Consider the following 21,694-nt stretch of genomic DNA (forward strand, 5'->3'; position numbering starts at 1 on the left):
CAGCTGATGGTGTGCATCCCCATCCTCTGACCGCAGAAGATACGCACTGAGGTGTTCACCTCAGCAGTGAGTCAGGAAAAAAAGGGGTGAATTCCCCCTTCCTCCTCCTCCTCTTGTTCTATTCAGGCCCTGGAGGCACCGGATGAGGCCCACCCATACCTGGGAGGGCCATCCACTTAACTCAGTCGACTGATTCAAACACTAATCTCACCTGGAAACACCCTCACAGACACACTCGAAAGCAATGTTTCATCTAGGCCAGTCAAGCTGTGGCCAGTCAAGCTGACACATAAAATTAACCATCACATCTGGTTTCACTGTTTTCTTCCAATTGTTTAGTTTGGGGATGGATTTAGGGTCTTCTGGAGTACAGGGGGAAATCTTGGGAGACTGGTCTTGGGGGTCTCAGGGGCAAGGGCAGCATAGATGGTCTGAGAAGGAGCAACAGAGATCATGTCTACCTTCCAGAGATATACAGAGCTCGAATTTCTTTTTAAGTTTTTGTTTTCACAAAATCACTTTTGTGAGAATGAGAAAGAGATGTCGATCTGGGGTGCAGATGCCACACCGAGGGTGCACAGCTTGACAAGGAATGTGCAGGATGGATTTCAGCCCCCACTTCCTTTCTCAGCCAGGTTTGCTTGTGCAGGGAACAACCTGCCCAACCTGACATGGCAGCCCTGGCTTAGGATTATACTCTGTCACATTCGATATTATTAAGAACAGTAACCCAAAGAGTGGTTTTACAGTTTGTGGGTTGTGGCCATGAGACTTCCCAGAGGAGGTGTGGTTTCAATTGAACTTTAAAAGACAAGGAAAGAGATGAATCACTGGGTTCTACTCCTGAAGCCAAGACTACACCGTATGTTAACTAACTTGAATTTAAATTAGAAAGGAATAAAAATAAATAAAAAGTCGAGAAGTTGGACAGGCAGAGAATGGGAGCAGGAAGTTCACGATCTGGATTTGCTTAAATAAAGCTCAGCGAGACCTTGTCTTCCTTGCTCATCCTTACATTTTTGATGCTTGGCACTGTGTATAGGGAAGGAATTACGAAAGAAAGAAAGAAAAAATCGTGATTATATGTCCTCCTGATTCTACTTTTTTTTTTCACTAATTTCTTTGATACCTCATGCCCTTCAATCAGATTAGCCTAGAATAGACTATGTTGAGGTGATGACCCCGACATATGACCATTACACAATGGTGGGGGTAAAAATGGAAAATAAAGGTGGGAGCTGTTTGGAAGGCACAAAATGACAGCATTGGAGACTTTAGACTTGGAAGGCACTGCAGATGTCCTTGATAGTTTAACCTCCCATTTGAGAGTAAGCAAGTGAAATGCCAATAAGTTTTGCACCTGGGCATAAAATTCCTTAGTGACCAAGCAGAAATATGTCCCAGGTCTCTTGACTCTTATGTTACTGCTCTATTCACTAAAAGCAGAATTACATTTTAAAATATCAAGCTTAATAATGAAAAGAATATGTGTGATTTCTAACTCTTTTGAGGTTTTACTATTTCTAATTTGTTACTTTCCAATTTTAGCATGTATAAATGTCAATTACACTTTGAACTAGTCTTCTCTTTAATTAATTCTGTAAACAAAAGCCCTTGTGACACTTTAGGGAAGTGTACCGCCACCACCGTCTAACAATTAAAACCCCAGATACGGGCTTTTCCCATACAAGTGAAAGCATTAGTAGTAACAATGGAAGTGCACACCACTGTCTGCCTCCTTCTCAATCCCTTTCACACCCAGTCATTATCTCATATGACCTATAAAGAGCTTTCTATGACCTTGGGCAAATCCTTTAGCTTTTCATATCCCATTGTCCTCACTCCCGATCACGTGTGTGACAGGTTAAATTTTTTGAAGTCGTAACTGATTTCCAATATCCTCGCTCTGCTACTGGTGTCCTCCCCCCATACAGGCAACTAGGCTGGTTTGTGCTCATTCCCTCAGGGCATGTATCTGACAGCAGAAAGCAAAGGGGAGACCAAAATTAAAAAGACTTTTTTCCCTGGCTTTTCAGTTTCAAATGCCTGGAAACTAGGAAAATAGAAAGAACTTGGGGCACAGAGAAACAATTTGGAAGGAAGTTGGAGCAAGGTTTTCATAGCGACCGTTCCTTTCTTTCCCTCTAGGTTAGAAGAGGGACCCTTAGGTCTGTAACTAAGGTTCTGCTATGCTGGTGGAATGGGGGCTTAAAAATTAATAATGTTGAGCTGCAGAGAAATTTAAAAATGTATATTCCTTCCACCCATCTATTTGTAGACTGAGGTTCATACCAGCCCCAAGTGTGAACACATCTGACTTTCCCAAGAATCATTGTCAGCACATTTTATTCTGTGGGCTGATTAAAACCCCCAAAGATGGGCCAATCCATTCCAAGGCAACTGCTTTGTCCCTGCTGTCGGGAAGAGATTAGGGGCACTCTGGGAAGTCATTGCTGATTTCAGAAATACCACCAGCCTAATGAACCCAAGTTAGAAAGAGGACTATATAATGCTTTAAATTTTCCTGGTTCAGTGCAAGATAGTTGGCAGAGAGGGAAAAGAGGGCAAATTCTACTTTGTTAGAAGTGCTGACTAAATTCTCTGAGTCTCAGGAGGCTACCCAAAGCACTAGTGCTCTGACCATCCTGAGGCTTCCCTAATAATCTACTCCTGAAGACTTCCATTCATTCCACCAGACTTCCGTTATTCCACTGTGGGTGCTCCACATACCGAAAGTCCTAATAAATGTCACGGCGGGACGGATTGATAGGGATGAGAGCTGCTCCTGACACTTCCTACATACCTTGTTGGATTTGGAAAGAAGTACTCTGGAACACTGCATAAAGAAAGAGAGTGAAAAATACATAAATATGTGTATGTTTACATATTCTCAATGTACAATGTGCAAATTATACTTTAAAAGGGCTTTATAAACCAACTTGACTCTAAAAGCAAAATTGGAACAGAGTTGGAAGAGAAGAAAGTGCCAGCGTGGGGGCTCCTCGCTTTTTCGGAGGCCCCATCACTCTTACCACTTGCCACATTCGGAACTGCTAGCTCATTTTTCAAACACAGGCCTTGTACATTCCTCCAGAGCAAGGACTTCTTACTCCTGGCCCTTGTCCTCAGGGTCTTGTTCAGACTGGTAGACTTTGGCTAGGTGATCCATAACTGTCTACGGTTGATTAAGTGCCCTTTCCTATCACTCCAAACTTTAAATCCAGCTGGGATCTATCCTTGAGATATCTGACATCATGGGATATTTAGTAAGAAAGCTTAATCCCCATCCATAATGTTGTAAAAATTTAGGACAGGATGGGTCTCCAACATTATCCAACATACTTTGATTGCTTTCAGCAGAGGTCTGACTGGTTCTTTGAATCTAGCCCTTGGCTTTACATCCAGGTGTAATATATTCTGAACAGTAACCCAGTAAATCAGACTCAAATCTTGCCCAAGATGTACTTCCCAGATTCCTACAAAAGGCAGAAGTTTGGTTAGAATTTTCTCAATGATTCTATATCCAGTTGGTGTGAGCAAAGACCCCCCAAATACTATTAAACTCCTTAGTGATGTGAACCAGATGGAAAATAAAACAAAAGAATTCACAACTCATGTTAGACTGAATTGAATGTCTTTAATTTCACACAATGAATAACATATGAATAGGATTAACTTTTTTTTTTTTTAATAGTTAAGTGCTCTATACTGTGCTAACCTGATCTGGTAGCGAAAAAGACTGAGCTTTCTTTTAGAAAAAATGTTTAAAACCCAACATCTAAGACCATGGAGGAGCATGACAGTAAAGCATGCCAGATGTATCTACGCCTCAAATAACAGCAAGTCCGTGTTCATTTTAAATGTACAAAAATGCTTTATGAATAAAAACTGTTACAAAAAGAACATTTCAAACAATGTACAATTTTCTTGCCTCTATATTCAATAAAATACAAATACATTTTTTGTTCTAAAATATGTTTACATACAATCAAAGTAGAACATGCAAATTACACTTTAAAAAAGGCTTTTAAAAACCACTTATGAATACAAACTAAAAATTAGCCAGCACGACTTGTAAGACAATCTTGTGCCCCATTTTTTCTTTTGAAATATATATATACATATTTAACACATCATGTGCATTTATTATTATTTAAGAAATAGATTTTTTAAAAAAGGAAGAAAAAGAAAGACACCAACCTAGGTTGGAACTGCCCTTCTGTGTTGACCAGTGGCAGCTCTTTTCAATTTTTCCCCCCTTTAGTGTTTATTATACCTGGGGAAGTGGGCAATAGATATCCAGGAAGTTTCTTCCTTGGTTGATATGTGCTTCTAAGACTGTTCCCCAATGACTGAGTCCCACCAGAAGGAAGACTCATTAGTGGGGCAAACTCTCCAAGAAACAAGAGGCAGAGGGAGCCTTGTATTGTGGAAAGAAACTTTAAAAAACACCAAGAAAATGCTACGGTATATTACAGTTCGAGTTTCTAGGCACTGTGATGACATTATCTGTAAGCTCTGGCATTTGGACCATTGTGATACTATAGGGTAGTGTTGAGAATAATGTCTATATTTATCTACTTTTACATAATGAGAAGACTGAAAATCCTGCAATGTAACACTTAAATGGCTTTTGAGGCATTTCGGCTTCTGCCACCCCGTCTCTCTCCATGCTACAGTTGGCATTTAAAGGCTTTGGAAATATATGTATAGACTTTAGACAGTTCCCAGGTAAATCTTCCTAGTGGTAGGGAAAAAATATTCTCCAAAAACTCATTATCTGAATATTGTTGGGTAATAAGCTGTAGGAGTGGGATTTTCTACTAAAGTACTAAAACCAAATCCTTTATGATGTGCATGTAGTACATCACCTTATACTATAATTCTGTCACCACTTGCTTATCATATTTATAGAGCCAGCACTGTGCAGAACACAAATTCCGACTGCCATCCAACATGGCCTCCCACTCCGAACAGCAGCCAAGTTAACATGCTAATCCTCTGTCAGCCCTTAGTCACCTACTCTGGGCTGTCAGTGGCTGTTGAGTCCCGGTCCTGCCAAGTCACAAACCAGCTCCTGACATGCTCTCCTTTCTTTTGACCTGTCTTCCTTGGGTTGTAGCCAGAGCCATGCTATTAGAGGAAGTTAAACTTCTCTTTCACATGAGATGAGGGATTGAAAAGCAAGTGGCTCCTCAGCCACTTAGGAAGTGGATCAGAGACCCATCATCACCTTCAAAGAGGCTTTTACATCTCGATTTCATCCTTTGCTCACCTCTAATCAGATTCCCTGTAAGTGGGTTCATGCCTGCTTGCTGAAGGAAAGTATTCCATAAAAACAAAAACAAAGAACCAAGAGATTTCTTTATGAAATAATTGCTAGAGGTGTTTATGGAGTCCCATGCATACCAAATGGCATCTTCTCTAAATAAAAATGCAGCCTCCAGAAGGCAGTGTTGGCTGGCTAGAGACTCCTCAGTCCAGGTCAAGATTGCTGAGTTCTCATCCTGGTTCTGTATCCAATGAGGTGAAACTAGGCTGGCCCAGTGTTGAGCCAGGACAGGAGAGGAGAGACTAATGGAAAGTGGTTACTTAGAAAATAAGAAAATGGTTGTACCAATGAGATGAGTTAAGTTAATGGAAAGTATAAGAAAAAAAAAAAAGTAACATGATACTGAGTGGGGAGCTGGGCAGGGGAGAGAGGAAGCCGTACCGTGCCTGGACTAGCTTCCACCTTCCAATGGCTATTTAGCATGTCTCAGTTTGGGTCCTCTGTGGTTTTCTAATCTATTCTTAGGGTCATAAATGTAGAGGATTTGCATTTAAGTCACATGGCAACTGTAGAACTGAATTTATGTAGTTACAACCCTGCTGTATCCCTCCTGGAATACCTTACGCTGGTTTGGAAATTCTAATGTATCCTTAAGTTATTTGACATTTCTCTCCAACTAGAAGTTAATGTCAATTAGAGTTTGGGTCCTTCTTTAAGAAGCTTAGAGAGTGCCAGCTCATTCTCTTCTGCAGGAAGACTGAGTCTACTCACAGACCTGTTTGGGTAAATGGTACAACACCAGAAGGAAGAAGGGCAAAAGAAAGAATGAAGGAAATGATTTTCAAAGTCTGGCAGGAGAGAAACCCCTTTATGGTTTAACTGGAATGAAAATGGTTGCTCTTTCATAGCCATGGTGGGGTGAACGGGGCTAATTTAAATCTTCCTCTCCGGTGACTTTGGAACCACTCAGACATGGCTTGGGAATGACAGATTGAAAGTGGCTGGTTTGATATTGCTGTTCAACTTCTGTGAAATGCCAAAGGTCCACCTAGGTCACAAACGGAGTATCTATGATATAAGCTTTAAAGTACAGGAGGATGCATTCCTTTAAACTTACATATTGCTAGGATTAAATGTGACTGACCTAGTGGGTAGCAAATGATGTTAAGTCCAAGGTGACAGTGCAGAATAGGATGACTCTGTGGGTAATTTCAACCATTGTTGGTGCCATGACAGAGCAGTGATGTTTGCAAGCATATTAACTTGGGATTTTTAAATTTACTCCCATAGATACCCCATCCCTTATTCTCCTGTGTTCCCAGCAAAAATCCATCTCTCTCTAAGGAAACAGTGTTGTGTTTTGAAGTGATAATACAATTTCCAGCCAGTCCCAACTTCCTGTAAAGAAACTTAATTTGGAGGTAAACCAGATATTCTAATTCCCATTAGAAAATTGAATTCTGTCTCTCAGTGTCTCTCTTTTTATAATCTACCATGCCAGGTGTTTGATGTCTTGGGGAAGGTAAGGGGAGGAGGAAGGGAGAAAATTGAAAATACTTATTTGAAATTTCCACATCTGACTTTTAGAAAACATCTACGGCAATGGAATAACTTCATATTCATTCTGAGTCTTCTTAACATGTTTTACTTGAGCTGTGGAAATGGGTGATAGAGATGGAGTATTTGTCCACGCTAAACCAATGGCTAGAGTACAACTTGGATGAGAAATGTACAGTTGAAATTGACCATTTAAAAGACGATTTGTCACACACAGTTTGCATCCATGCAGACTGATAGATTTATAATTACATTATGTACAAAAATGTTTTAGTTTATTAAGGCAACCACAATTTGGATACTTTGTCCAAGGTGGCTTGATACAATTGGAGTGGTGATACCCTTTGAGCATTTACTTTTCTTTCTTTCTTTTTTTTTTCAGATAAGAACACTTACTCCCATTTGCTTTTAAGAAATAATTATCAAGAGATAATGGACTTATTCTATTGTCTTTTTGTTTCTTTTTTTTTTTTTTTTCCCAACAATCTATGATAGCTACTTGTATGAAGGTTCACATACCAAGGCATTGCCAGACATTTGTCTTTCTGGTGGGTCTGGGGTTTCAATTTTTGGTGATTTGTCAGTTATTCCATTTGCTGTGGGTTATTAAAACCGTTTTGTTCTGCCTATTCTCTGCTGATATGTTTTAAGTATAAAAATAACCTGATTGACACCCCGGCCAACATATCCTTGGCTGCTCTAAATCACTTATTAAAAAGGCTCTATCAATACTGAGTATCTGTTTCACAATGATTGGGATTCGAAGCCAAGTTCCTTGGGACAGCATGCCAAGGGTGAACATTACAACACACATAAAGTTTACATTATTTAGGTGTGTACCAAGGAAAAGAAGGCAGCAAGTAAGTTAATGAAAAGGTATATGAAAGTACAATGGGCAAAGGAAAGGTAGGAACAGACTATGCTAAGTATCAGTGTGTGATATAGCAAAGGCATACAGAAGAATATGAATCCATGTCTAAGGTTGCCTACCACTAGAATTCCACCTTCTGATGACGAATCCATCTGAGAAACTGTATGGTTAATGGAAAGATTCAGGTCACCTGAAGATGATGTTGGTGCCCCAAAGCCTAGCCAAGCTTGGAAAAACCAAAATAAAAGTAAAAACCAATTAAATGGAAACGGGTTACAACAAAGCCAGTTGAGAAATTTGCAGCTTTTCTCCCCTTGGAATGTTTCCTAATTGAGGGTGCTTCCCTTTCAATTTTCCTGGCCAGCAAATGCAATGGAATCAAAGGCGCACCTTGGATGCAGGAGGGCCCGGTGGCTGTCAAAGAGCACCACCACCGGCTTTCTCCTCCTCGATGGGTCTTCTCGCCTGCAAAGGATCTAGCCATACTGAAGTGCCGCTTGGTTTGGAACTGCTGTAAAGCACAGACCAGCTTCTGTTGAAGGCGTCCCCCTGCTTTGCTTTCCCAAGAGCTACGGATGGCTCAACCCCGTCATCGGGCGCGATTCTGCCTGCCCAGCTTCTGGAGAGAAGGGCATCGGTGTCCCTGCAGCGTGGGATTCCGCCCCCACCCCGGCTCACTGCACTTCCAAGTGTCAGTTCCCCCAGCCCCAGGTTCAGACGCCCAGACCCACCCTAGGGAAGGCCATCGCTCTCACTCCCTCGGGATTTCCTCTGCCTTTTGGCCTTCACCTCCTCTTCCTGGGGCAGGGGCTGCTGTGGGGGCGGCTGCTGCGGGGGCTGGGCAGGAGGCTGAGGTTTGTGTTTCCTCTTCCCTCCTCCTCTGGGGGTCTTGGGCAGGGGCGGGGGCGGGGGCGGCGGCGGCGGCGGCGGGGGCGGGAGGGGCGGTGGCGGGGGCGGGGGCAGGGGCGGCGCCTCCCGGGCCATGTGGATGACCGCCTCGATGGTGGCCATGATGGTGTCTTGGGTGGCGGCCGGCTCCAAGACGAGCGGGCTCAGGCTCGGCTTCTGCCCCCTCTTGCTGGGAAGGTCGATGCATTTTTCCAGCACCGGCATTTGGTCTCTGGAGTCCTCATCGAACTGGGTGGGCTGCTTTCGGGGACGCCCTCTCCTCTTCTTGACGAAGTTGTTGCCTGTCTTTGATTGTCTCTGCAGCCGCTTGGCCTTCAGGATCTTGTTCACGTGGTCCAGGTTCTTCTTGGTGGACAGGATCTTCGTGTAGTTGCACATCTTGCGCACCTCGCACTGGATGGCCTCGATCTCCCGCCGCTTGAATCGCTTCTTCAGGGAGGAGCTGGCTGCAGGAGGGGAAGAGAGAAGATTGAGCACCAGAGGCAAGCTGCCCTAAACCCAGCTATCGCACTGACAACTGGCATTATATTTGGCCTCCAGGAAGATTCTGGAGGAGCGATGCTATGGATGTGACCCAGTATCTAGTCTTCCTTTTCCTTGATGGAAACTGAAAATAGTACAAATAAACATTGGTTGGCTATCTTCTGTGCACACAGCAATTCTGTTTATACTATGTCTTGTTTACAACAATTCTGTGGAATGCTCTTGTTCCCCATTTTTAGGATTTAGGAACAGGCTTACTCCATGTAGGAAGATCTACCCTGGGAGTGAATGTCAGAATCAATATTCCCATTACCTGTTCCTATTATAACTTTTATTTTTTATTTAGCCCTTTGACATTTGATGTGATTCAATTTAGGATTAGGTTATGCTTTTTCTTTTTGTAGAAGATGTTGAATGAAAAAAAATGACAGTCCTTTATAACAAGCAATCTGGATCGTTCACATGTACTATCAACCTCAAAAAAGAGATGCCTTGACCTCATGGGGAGCATGTATGTAAGTGTGACTATTTATTTCTAACCCTCCTCTACTGACAGAAGGGGGGATTATTTTCTGGGACACCATCTCTCTGATTCTTCCCCCTGCTCCTGCCCTGCCAATGTTCTAGACTTGTCTAGTTGCCTGATAGTGTCCAGTTGACCAAGTCCTTCTTAACCAATTCATCCTTCAAAAACCTCAAGGGAAACCAGCCGGGTGTTTCTGAATCACTCCCACTATTCCACTACTTGGCTGTGTTGTTTGTAAAGAGCTCCTTTCAGGTCCTGGTGGCCAGATGGACCTGTACTGTATGAGTCAAACCTCTAATCTCCAGAAGTCAGGTACTGCTACCGCTAAATAGCCTTCAGAACTGCTTTGTTTTGAAGTTCGGACACTGTAAAGTGTGAATGGCTTCAAGACGTAGCAGACCTTTCCTCCTTTAGGTTGTTCTTTCTCCCTGTGCTGTTCATGAGCAGGCATGCATGTACGTCCATGTGTACACACACAAACTCAGGCACTCACACATACTCTTCTGCCCCATCTTCACACCGTCCCCTCCCTTTTTATGAACATAAGAAGTGTGTCCTCACTTAGTTTTTTGCTGCTGTGATATACCCTAGATGCTCAACCCCAAAGATGCCTATGGAGAAGATGCTGACCCTACTAAACATTACAGGACCATGTATTATGGTTTTAGCATCATAGTTTCTTGTGTTATCCCATGTTTTTCAACTGTGTCCTAAGGAAATAAGGAGAGGGGGCACCTGGGTGGCTCAGTTGGTTGAGCATCTGACTCTTGATTTTGGCTCAGGTCACGATCCAAGGGTCGTAGGATTGAGCCCCTGCATTGGGCTCTGTGCCAAGCATGGAGCCTGCTTAAGATTCTCTCTCCCTCTCCTTTTGCCCCTCTTCCCTGCTCACGTGTACTCTCTTTCTCTCTCTCTCTAAAAAAATAATTAAGGGAAATGAGGGAAAAATGCTGAAAAAATGGATATCATTCTCACTTATTCTTGGGCACTCCCACTTTATTCCTTTCCCTGCTTCACCCCATTTCTCTTTCATGCTGTGGCTGGCACTGAACTCCAGGAGGGTATTATTTGAAGTTATTTACGCCACTAGCTTTATGGAGTGGGAATCTCTGAGTTCCATAGGACAGGTCAAAATGTTACTGCTTTTGGCCCAAGGTCATTGTAAGACTTACTGAGCAATGAATAACTACTGAACAATCTTTAAAATAAGTTATAAAGATCAAAATAGAACAAAGCCAGAGTGAGCTTCTGAGTACAAAAATAAAATGTTTGTAGTTAGTGTTGTGAAAGAAAAGCGTTGCTCAATTGTAAGTTCTCAGACGCAGGGATCAATTTTTGTCCATCTTTATGTCCCTCACAGAGCATAGCGTGGTGCCTTGTCCATGGACAGGATTTAAAAATTGTTTTTGGACTGATGAATCACACTAATCATTGTGCCTTGTAGTCAGAGTCTTCTCTAAAGGAGTTCAAGTTTGGATTTCTAAAGCATCCACTACAAAAATAGGGACGGTAGGAGCTAGCAGGTCTCCATGTCCGAGCCAGGTGATCTATCTTGTCCACAAAGTTCATGAGTATTGAGAAGAAGTCAGAAAGACTCCACAAAACCTTTGGCATTATTCCAAGTACAAGTTTCATGTGAAGTTAACCCTTTCTTTGTATCATCTTTGGGGGAAAGAAAACGCTGTGTAGTATATAATACAGCATATATAGGTAGAAAGTAAAACATTTAGGAAATTAGTTGTCAACATCTGACTGACTAAAGATTGACTGGAAAACTCCATGAACTGCAGGTCATTTGGGAGAAATACAAGCATTGGTTTTGTTTCTCTCAGTGTTTTCTTTTTAGCATGAAGTGACAAAAAACAAACAAAAGGAACCTGGTAGATAATACCGTACTCAGTAATTCATTGTATGCTGCATAATATGTTATTAAGCCCTTGTACTGAAAAAATGATTATGAAATAAGTTAATTCTGAGTCATGTAAACATACCTTTACTAAAAATATCATAACCAATTCCTTTGTACCCACTGTTCACATTTAATAAATGTTAAGTTTTGCCATATATATTTTAATGTTTATTTATTTTTGAGAAAGAGGGAGACAGAGTGCGAGCAGGGAGAGGCAGAGAGAGAGGGAGACACAGAATCTGAAGTAGGCTTCAGGCTCTGAGCTGTCAGCACAGAGCCCAATATGGGGCTTGAACTCACGAACCTTGAGATCATGACATGAGCTGAAGCTGGACACTTAACCGACTAAGCCACCCAGGTGCCCCTATACATTATTATATTTTTTTTTTAAATTTTTTTTTTAACGTTTATTTATTTTTGAGACAGAGGGAGACAGAGCATGAATGGGGGAGGGTCAGAGAGAGGGAGACACAGAATCTGAAACAGGCTCCAGGCTCTGAGCGGTCAGCACAGAGCCCGATGTGGGGCTCGAACTCACTGACTGTGAGATCATGACCTGAGCCGAAGTCGGCTGCTTAACCGACTGAGCCACCCAGGTGCCCCTATTATATTTTTTTAACAGTTTATTTGTTTTTGAGAGACTGAGAGAGCACAAGTGGGGGAGGGGCAGAGAGACAGGGAGACACAGAATCTGAAGCAGGCTCCAGGCTCTGAGCTGTCAGCACAGAACCTGACGTGGGTCTCGAACCCATGAACCACGAGATCATGACCTGAGCCAAAGTCAGATGCTGAGCCAACCAGGTGCTCCCTATACATTATTTTTTTAAAGAAAGAAAATATTATAGATTCAGCTAAGTCAGACTCCCCTCTCAATTCCATTCCAGTCCTTTCCTTTTCCATGCTTTTATTTATATTTTTACTGCATATGCATGAACCCATATTAGTAAAAATTACAGAGCTGAAACTACCTAATGTTGGTGGTACTGTAAGGAAGTGGGGGTCCTTGTACACTGTTGGTAAGAGTGTAAACTCAACTAATCATATTGGTGAGCAGCTGGGCACTGACCACTAGCACTGAAGATGGGCTTGCTCAGTGCCCCAGAGAACCTGTGTCCAGGTTGGCTCCTTTACTTATCTGTAGTGGGAGGCTAAGGATGTGCAAGGATGTTCCCTGAAGCCCAGAAGACTGAAAACAGTCTAAATGTTAAGGAGATAATCCGTTACAATAGATAGACTTAATCTATTGGTTTAATCCGCAAACAATAGTATAGATCTGTTGAAAGGAATAAGCAACATATATCAACATGGTTAAATCTAAAAACAAAACAAAGTTGGTAACAAAAGTGAATACAAGTACTTGCAAATATACCATTTGAAAAAGTGTAAAAACACACAGATCCCTTGATTTTTTTTTTAATTTTTTTTTAACGTTTATTTATTTTTGAGACAGAGGGAGACAGAGCATGAACGGGGGAGGGTCAGAGAAAGGGAGACACAGAATCTGAAACAGGCTCCAGACTCTGAGCGGTCAGCACAGAGCCCGATGCGGGGCTCGAACTCACGGACCGCGAGATCATGACCTGAGCCGAAGTCGGCTGCTTAACCGACTGAGCCACCCAGGCACCCCAGATCCCTTGAATTTTTATTTCATTTTCTGTGTGCAAATGTGGAGGTTTAAAGTGACAACAATGTGGAAGCTCAATTGTGAGCTAAGGATTAGGTGGATGAGATTTCACTCTCCTCTCCAAAGCTACTTCATACCGCATAAGCTTCTAGAGGAGTACCATCCAGTAGGGTTTTCTGCCATGGTGGAAATGTTCTATATCTGTGCTGTCCCATTTGGTAGTCCTTAGACACATGTGGCTACTAAGCGCTTGAAATGTGGCTAGCGTGACTGAGAAACTACATTTTTAATTTGACTTAAATTTAAATAGCTCCATGTGGCTGGTGGCTACTGTACTGGGCAGCTCAGTTCTAGTCCTAACCACCATGAAATACACTGGGTTCATTCAGTAAAATACAGACTGTGGGAAACTCTGGGCAAACCACCTGGTGCCTTTGACAAATAAGATGCAAGTAGAGAAAGGCAGGGAAGGTGGTGGGACTGTAAATTAAAAGAGATGTAAGAGATAAAATGACCATATTTTGCTGCCAGTTTAAACAAACTGTCAAAAGAGATCTTATTTCATGAATTCATGGACATTTGAATAGTGTCTGGGCATTGCATGCTATTATTTAATTCCTGTTTATTTACTTATGTGTGATAACTGCATTATGACAATGTTTTAAAGTACTAAGCTTTTAGAAATACTTGCTATTTTTTTTTTTTTAAAGTAGGCTTCACGTCCAGCGTGGAACCCAATGTGGGGCTTGGATTCATGACCCTGAGATCAAGACTTCAGCTGAGATCAAGAGTAGGTTGCACAACCAACTGAGCCACCCAGGTGCCCCTAAAATATTTATAGATGAAGTCACATGATATCCTCTGGAATTGGCTTCAAAATAATGAGGAATAGAGGAGATAAGTAGAAGTACTGATGAAATAGGATTGACTCTTGAGTTAATATTACTGAAGCTGGGTGATGGGTACACTGCGGTTTATTATGCTATTCTGCCTACTTTGGTATATACTTGATAATTCCATAATACCTGGTTGAAAACATATACATGGCAAGTGGCAATAAAACATCTTTCTTTACATCTTAGGACTGTAGGGTGCTCTCGTTTTTCACCCTTTTGGGCTCTGTCACCAAAATAATTTTTGAAAGATAAGAAATGTCCTCAGCAAAAGGCATGTATCATCACCCTAGAAAATTCCTGCTGGTAGCTACCCTCCTGGCTTAATGGGCTGGGAGAATGATTAAGTGCTCTGGCTTTTATGCTGTGACCAACTGAATAAACATATCAGGGCCCAATCTCCATTGATGCCATCAGGGGCTAAGACTTAATATGCCTCTTTCTTTTTTACATTGTAAACTTTGGAGGTGGGGGGGAGGTATCCACATCTACTGAACATCTGAATTGTATTTTGCCCGTATATGTATAATCCAAATATTTCAGTTCAGGTTTGTTACCCCTGCATGAGAACTGCAGCAGAGGGCAGGGCAGTGGGAAGGACTCTGCAGGGGCAGCTAGAAACAAATCTGAACTAGGATGAACATCTTAGCCTCTCTGGATCTCTCCTCATCTATTACATTGGGCAGTTATACCAGATACTCTCAAAATTCCCTTCTAGATTTAAAGACTGCTGTAATTCTTTCCTATTCTCATTATCAGTTGGCTTCCCAAATGTGAGGTGGAATAATTTCAAATTATTTTGAAATCCTAGTGGTGGTGGAGGCGGGTGAGGACTTTGGTCTTGGCAGGATTCGATATTCACAAATCTTTCTCCTTATTGCTTATGATTTCATTGTCCCTCTAAATGTTTTCAGATTTTTCTGTCTTCAAATTGTTTCATTATTAGACAGTAATTTCTGGGCTCTTGCGGCAAAGATTGATTCCATATTTGCTCTCCTTCTTATAATGGGCCCATATCTTGCCTGCTCTTTGTTAGTTTTAAAAAATAATTATGAGTGGCCAAGGCAAAATGAAAATTCATGTCTTCATAACTGCAAAGCAAATCATCTTCTAGACCTTTCTCTGTATTTAAAATTGTCATGCAAATGGTTGACTTGGTTTTGGGCCCAGATGTAGCTTTTCTGTCTTTTAGTTCCCATTATCAGAGGATTGGCTCATCAGCATTTGTTGATTTGGTCACGTCTTTTATGATAATCAAAGACTGGACTTAGCACTGTGTTTTGCACACTGACTTTGCAGATGTAGGATAGGCACTGTGAGCAAGAGAGAGGCTAACAAGGCTTAGTTATATGTAAAGTTCCTCCAAAATAGGTGCTAATGATTTGGAGACTATACTTTGCCCATGTGCAAGACACATCTTAATTTGAGAAGAAAGTTCTGGGTGTGTCAGAAAGGGAAGCAAATTCATTTCTAGATTCGTTAGAATATTTCTTGCTGTTTAAATATCCCTGCAGGGAGGGAGGTAATACTGGAAGGACTGATGAACTGCCTGGAGTTGCCTTCCAGGGTGGAAAGGGCTGGAACACTCTTTCCCTCAATCAAGGCAGACAGCTGCAGTATGAATTACATTGTATGGTGATCCAAGTTAAGATCCTTCGAAGGCAGAAGCCATGTCATTTCTTCGTACTCCCAGGATCCCCAGTCCAGGCTCATCCACACAGTAGCACATGGAACTGGTATATAGCAACACATGGTCAGCAAATACAAGCTCAAGGGAATTCACTTGTTTAATGTTCTCCCATGAAATTGTGCACTTTTTTTTTTTTTTTTGGTACTTTGTACTTAACTCAGTAATGATCTCTTGTTTTCCTAATGCAGCCTTTTATTTTTTAATGGGATGTATGAAGCAACTTGCCTTGGCATGCAAACGTTCTTCCTTTTTCCCTAGAATTTAAATTAACCTTATACAATCCTGGCCTTAAAGGCTCTTTTTAAAAAAGATGGCAAGTTGCCTCTGTTGGTGAGGCTTCTGCAAGGCGGGCACATCTGAGTTGCTGTTGGTCATCAGCATAAGTGCTGTAGTACTGCTTTACAATTTCAAAGCTGTAATTTAGAATTAAGGGTTAGCAGATGTGGGAGATTTGTCATGATATAAAGGTGTCTCCATTCTGTTTTTAAAGGCATAATACAGTTTGGGGTTTCTCTGAAAATGTGACTGGCTTGTGTGAAGCACATAGTACCTGCTTGATTCTTCCAGGGCAGCTCCCACTTAGGGGTTTAAGGTAAAGCAACATCCTGTCTTGGCTGCAGTGCCTTGGTGGTTGGGGGAGCGGGGGAAAGGTGGGGATCCTGGTTTTGTTTTGCTCTTATTTCTCATTCTCCCTGGGACAAGTGAGGGTTGGAGGCAAAGTGGGCCTTTTGGCTGATGGAGAAAATGAAGCAGCGGGATGTACATGTTCACAAGGAGAGCTCTGAAGCAGCAAGGGCCACCAGGGTGCCTCCCCTACATTTTCTGGGAGACATTATATAATGGCATTAGGGATCCAGGAACTTGTCTCACATTGTCCTGCTGCCTCTGCAACTCTGCCCACATCACTCATAGCCTCTGTGCCTCTCCAGCTCTGATCACCTCTTAATTCAGCCACTTTCTTAGTGGGGTGCATGTTCCCATGGAGGAAGCAAGACTATCTACTTGGCTACAAGAAAAACATACTAATAGCTTTTATTTATATTACTTATATTTGATCTAAAAAATAAGAACTAAGCTAAGCATTCTAATGCTTAATGTTTGGGGTAACTGTGGTGCCCTTATTTGGGCTGTACATCAGATGTGTCACCTGTCACCGCTGGGCAGGAGGTACCTAGGAGAAGGGGGAGAGGTCACGTTCATTTAAGGGGGTTGGTGGGCATTCCATCAGTTTCTTACTTTTGGGAAGGGCACGTCCTATATTCAAAATGCTATAACAGGTCAGCCCTTATGGTTCTTTTTAGGAAATTAAGATCTTTGAAAAGAAAAAAAATCAAACTACTTAGTCATAAGATCAGGAATATCCATGAAATATGTCACATGCCGTGCAATTTTATTGGTTTCTCTTAGCAAACTATATAAGAGTTGCCATTTTCAGAGACGAATTTTGGCAGTTTCTTGTATAAAAAGACAAGGGTTCTAAATGTTCTCCCCTTTGCTGTGCTGTCCATGGGCTGTCAGTGGAAAATACAAACAACTTAATGTCTCTTTAGGGTAAAATGGGAAATAATTTAACCGCTTTTAGGAAGAAACTCATACTTGAGACAGCATTTTTGACAACTGATTGAAAATGTTTCCACTGGCAATTTTGTTACTGAAAATTATATATTATAACCTATAAAATTCCTTAGATCTGCAAATTAAAAAATCTTGTAAACAGAGTTAACCTCCAAATGAAGAGTTTCAGGGATTTGAACTCATGAAACAATGCAATGCCTTTTGATATGCAAGACCATCTGATTGTCAAGGAAGTTGGTTAGACCAATTTCAACCACCTTTGCTTAACTGATGGATGGGACTGAAAAAAACAGTACATAAAACCTTGCACTGCAAGTAAGTAACTTGTTTTGGGAGTGTTCCACAAGACAAGCAAACATTTCTAATACATTTTAACTTGATAAACAAGCTATGTCTTGCAGTAGGAGTAGTACAATGTGAGGGTGAATGTCATGAGCCCATGGTTCTTTAAATTAGCTTTGATACACAAGTGCTTTGGATTACAAGCATGTTTCTGGTACAAATTATGCTCACAAACCAAGGTTTGTAATGCTCATAAAAACAAGGTTTTACCGTATTCTGATTTAAGCAAAATGCTGCACTTTGTCTTCTTGGATATATGTTTATGTGAAATACCCTTTCAATCTACAACATCTACTAATGAGTATTGAAACAAACTAAATTTGGAATCAGAACTTCAAATTGGTTTATCACAAGTGTTAAAAAAAACAAACACAAGGTTTTCAAAAAGAAATATTCAAACTCATTTAGTTGGCCCTTCCAAAACATTTTTAGAAATTAATACTAAAATGAGTGTAAAATTTTGATAGCAGTGAAAATATTTTTGTTTCCTTAATACAAAGTTAAATGAAATTTAAAATTATTTTAACAATATGATTTCAGATTTAGCTCAACCTTTCAAAGTTTATATTTAAAAATTTTTTTAATGTTTACTTACTTTTGAGAGGGAGAGAGAGACAGAGAGTGAGCAGGGAAGGGGTGCAGAGAGAGGGACACACAGAATCTGAAGCAGGCTCCAGGCTCTAAGCTGGCAACACAGAGCCCAACACGGGGCTCCAACTCACCAACGGTGAGATCATGACCTGAGCCGCAAGTTGGACACTTAACTGACTGAGCCACCCAGAAGCCCCCAAAGTTCGTATTTTAAAATATGAGTGTGTGTATTCTGAATAGTGTTTACATGGAATTAACTGTTCAAAAGTATGTTAGTGATATCACAACATGATCAAAAATTTGGGCTGCTTTAAAGTTGCCCTTTCTGTTTCTAAACCCCTGAAGAGTTTATTCACTCAGTATTTAATTCTAGAAGATCTTAACTTTCCATGTGCACAGCGTAAGAAGCATTAAAGCTTCTCAAAGACAGACCGCACGTGTTCTTCATACACCTTGTGACAAAGAGCGTAGTGTCTTTTTCACAGTAGATTCTTGCTTAATATATCTTGCTGGATTACTTCACATCATAAGCTCCTAGAGACTAAAGTCTGGGTATCAATAATCTTTATATTCCCTGGAGCAGCTTTAATTGAATTGAATGTAATTCCATGGCAGTTGGAACAGTGTCCTATTCATGGAGAGCTTCTACAGTAAGGTTGGAGGCAGACCTGGATGCCTCTTGGTTAGTCATTTCTGAGCTCCTGCTCCCTAGCTTTTCAGCATCCTTGACTTCTCTGACCACAGGGAAATAACACCAGTCATTTCATGAGGTGAGCTTTGGGAGAACCACTTGTGGCTTTGGACAGATAAAGGCAGTGGTAACTCATCTCCAGAGAGAAAGTGCACAGAGGAAGAATGCAGCTAGGTCCCTCAGGGAGCCTGAAGGGGAGGTAACCAGGACTTGGTCAGGCCTAAGAAAGCTAGGTGAAGGGAGAGAGCTCAGAGATCAGGAGATGAACAACAGAGGCGATTTTCTCTGTCTCTAAGGCACACTGGGCATATTCGTTAGTAGGAACTGCCCCGGAAGGGGTCATAGAAGAGTTTCAAAGCTGGGAGTCTTTCTGGGCATGATGCTTATTAGGGCCACAGTGGCTTCCTAGGCTTTTGGCGAGGAATGAACTGTAAGTGGTGGCACTCTTAAACTGGGAAATATGAGGGCCATTTAGGCTTACTCTGTTTCTTTCAATTAACTTTGGCTTTTGTCTGTTGCATGTGGCTCAAGCCCCAGCAGACTGAGTAGACAACTTGAGAGGCTGGATAGAAATGCAGTTAACGCCAAAAAGTTTGACGCTACATCTGCTGAGTCTCACAGCATGCCAGGTGGTCACACGGCGGGGGTGGTCACACCCTCTCAAAGGGCTCTTTATATTTCTTTTTCCCTTCCTCTCCAACGTGGCATAACTGTATCCTTAACCATAAATACCATCCCTTATATAATACACCAATTATTGTAGCTGTGTGTTCATACTTGATTGTGAGAGATTTTCTCGTTTAAATTTTGAAAAAAAAACAAAGAAAAGAAAAACAGGGAACAAAGAATAATGTGGCAAATATGATTTCATGAAAACATTTACATTTTTAATATTTAGGCTCAGATAAAATAAATCCTGTTGACCATGCTAGAGCTTTAGGAATTCTATCAAATACTAGGTATCCATTTTTATTTTTCTTCCTAGTTTTAATAATTGCATTTGTTTACTTAAATCCTCAGGCTTGTTATTTATGATCTGATAGAAAACACTGCCTGGGATGTTGTAAGAATAAGGTTCTAGTCTAGACTTTTCACTCCTCAGTTCTGTGTTTCTAGACAAATTCTTGACTCCTTGGCAGGACCCTTACTTGTAAAAAAAAAAATTAAAAAGTCATATACCTCCAAGTCTTCTCTGTTCCAGGTAAGACATCCTTACTTCCTTCATCTGTATTTCATATGAAATGACTTCTAGACTATGTTCCATTTTGATCCTGTTCCTCTGGAGATTTTAGTGTCTGTCAAATCTCATCTTAAATTTTGGTGCCTGGGATTGAACTGATTTTCCAAGTATGAAATGATTATGCAGAAAGATCGGGTTGATTAATTTCTGTGATCAAGGCACTACTACACTTCCGTTAATGAGAACTACATAAAAAATAAATAAATAAAACCTGCAAAGTTGTTTTTTTTTCCCCCCAGCAACATCACACTGTTGGCTCATACTAAATAGAAGCTCAATTAACTCCCTTAAATGCTTCCATATAAACTGCTACCAAACGTGGCCATTGCTGTGTGGAATGGGTTTTTGAGCTTAAATACAAGCTTTCTATTTAAATCTGCAAAGTTTTATTTTATTGGTTTTCGTCCAGTGTTCTAGTCTGTTATGAAAGTTTTGAATCTTAATTTTGTTTTCTCAGAGACTGCCCAGATTTGTAAAATTTACAGAGGGTTTGAATACCCTCAGAGTTAATAACTGTCCCTTTATCTCCTTCTGGGCATGATTCGTGTGACCCAAATACACGCTATTGCTTTTCTCTTTATTTAAGTTTCTCAAGAAAAAAATGGAAATTTACACACACACACACACACACACACACACACACACACACACACACACAATATCCCTGTATTCATCATAAAAACAACAAGGAATTTATATCCATTGTTTTAGACTTTCACGTATTTTTGTGTCTCTCTGGTCAGTAGATGATAGATGTGCTACAGAAACAATGAATTTGCATTGCCTACAGGTGTGTGCCCAACTCTATTATTTCTGAGAGAGAGGATATTGCATCTGATGTTGGATTGGATGGGGATGGGGAGTCTTACATTTTTCTTTTATCCACAGGCAATTCTCCTGCCCTAGTGAGAAAAGAAAAGAAAGGAAAAGAAAAAAGAAGAAACAAAACAATAGTCAGTATGCATCCAGTGCCTTCTAATTTCTGCTGGAATTCAGTTTAATTGGATATTCCTCTAAAAGCCACCGAGGACTCTCATTTCAATATTAATCTTTTTGGTCCCCTCTACATTGCTTGTATCTCTCTGACAGCATTTCATATAGTCTGTCCTGTGTTAAGATTATGGGATCAATCTGCATTTCTCTCTCCTTTTAAATTATGTTTTCTTAAGGAACAAGGACCATGCTTTATCCATTCTCATTCATTCTTGGAAGAAGCATTGACTAAGCCCACTCTGCCAGGCTCTGTGTTAGACACGCCATTCCATGGCTTCCTCCCCCATGTGACCAGTACAGAGTTCAGCTGACTTACTTGAATTGAAATCAATCTATGTGACTTGACCTAAACCAACACTTACTGTCCGTTTTGTAAAGGCTGTGTGTGAAATATGAAAGGATTTATTGAAGGGGATCCAAATCACTGTAAATTAAATTAGATCTTCACATATTTCAGCTGTTCCCAACTCTCCTCAGAGCACCATTAACTGTCTGAAGGATCTAAGCTATGACCATAGCACTGAAGTA

At 41.1% G+C, this 21,694-nt stretch overlaps 1 protein-coding gene across 3 annotated transcripts in view; it reads right to left on the minus strand.

Moving 5' to 3' along the window:
• Positions 1-3,617: 3,617 nt before the first annotated feature.
• Positions 3,618-21,694, minus strand: part of SETBP1 (SET binding protein 1) — a 377,368-nt gene continuing 359,291 nt past the window's right edge. For 2 of the 3 annotated variants that reach the window (XM_058692233.1, XM_058692234.1), the window contains exons 6-7: positions 21,043-21,075; positions 3,618-9,055 (exon numbers count right to left, since the gene is read on the minus strand). In XM_058692233.1, the coding sequence (XP_058548216.1) occupies positions 8,433-9,055; positions 21,043-21,075 (656 nt within the window). In that variant the 3' untranslated portion in view covers positions 3,618-8,432. The remainder of the gene's footprint in view (positions 9,056-21,042; positions 21,076-21,694) is intronic. The other variant, XM_058692235.1, reaches the window with a different exon arrangement.

Source organism: Neofelis nebulosa, chromosome 11 (genome assembly GCF_028018385.1).
Source record: "Neofelis nebulosa isolate mNeoNeb1 chromosome 11, mNeoNeb1.pri, whole genome shotgun sequence".
NCBI lineage: Eukaryota > Metazoa > Chordata > Mammalia > Carnivora > Felidae > Neofelis > Neofelis nebulosa.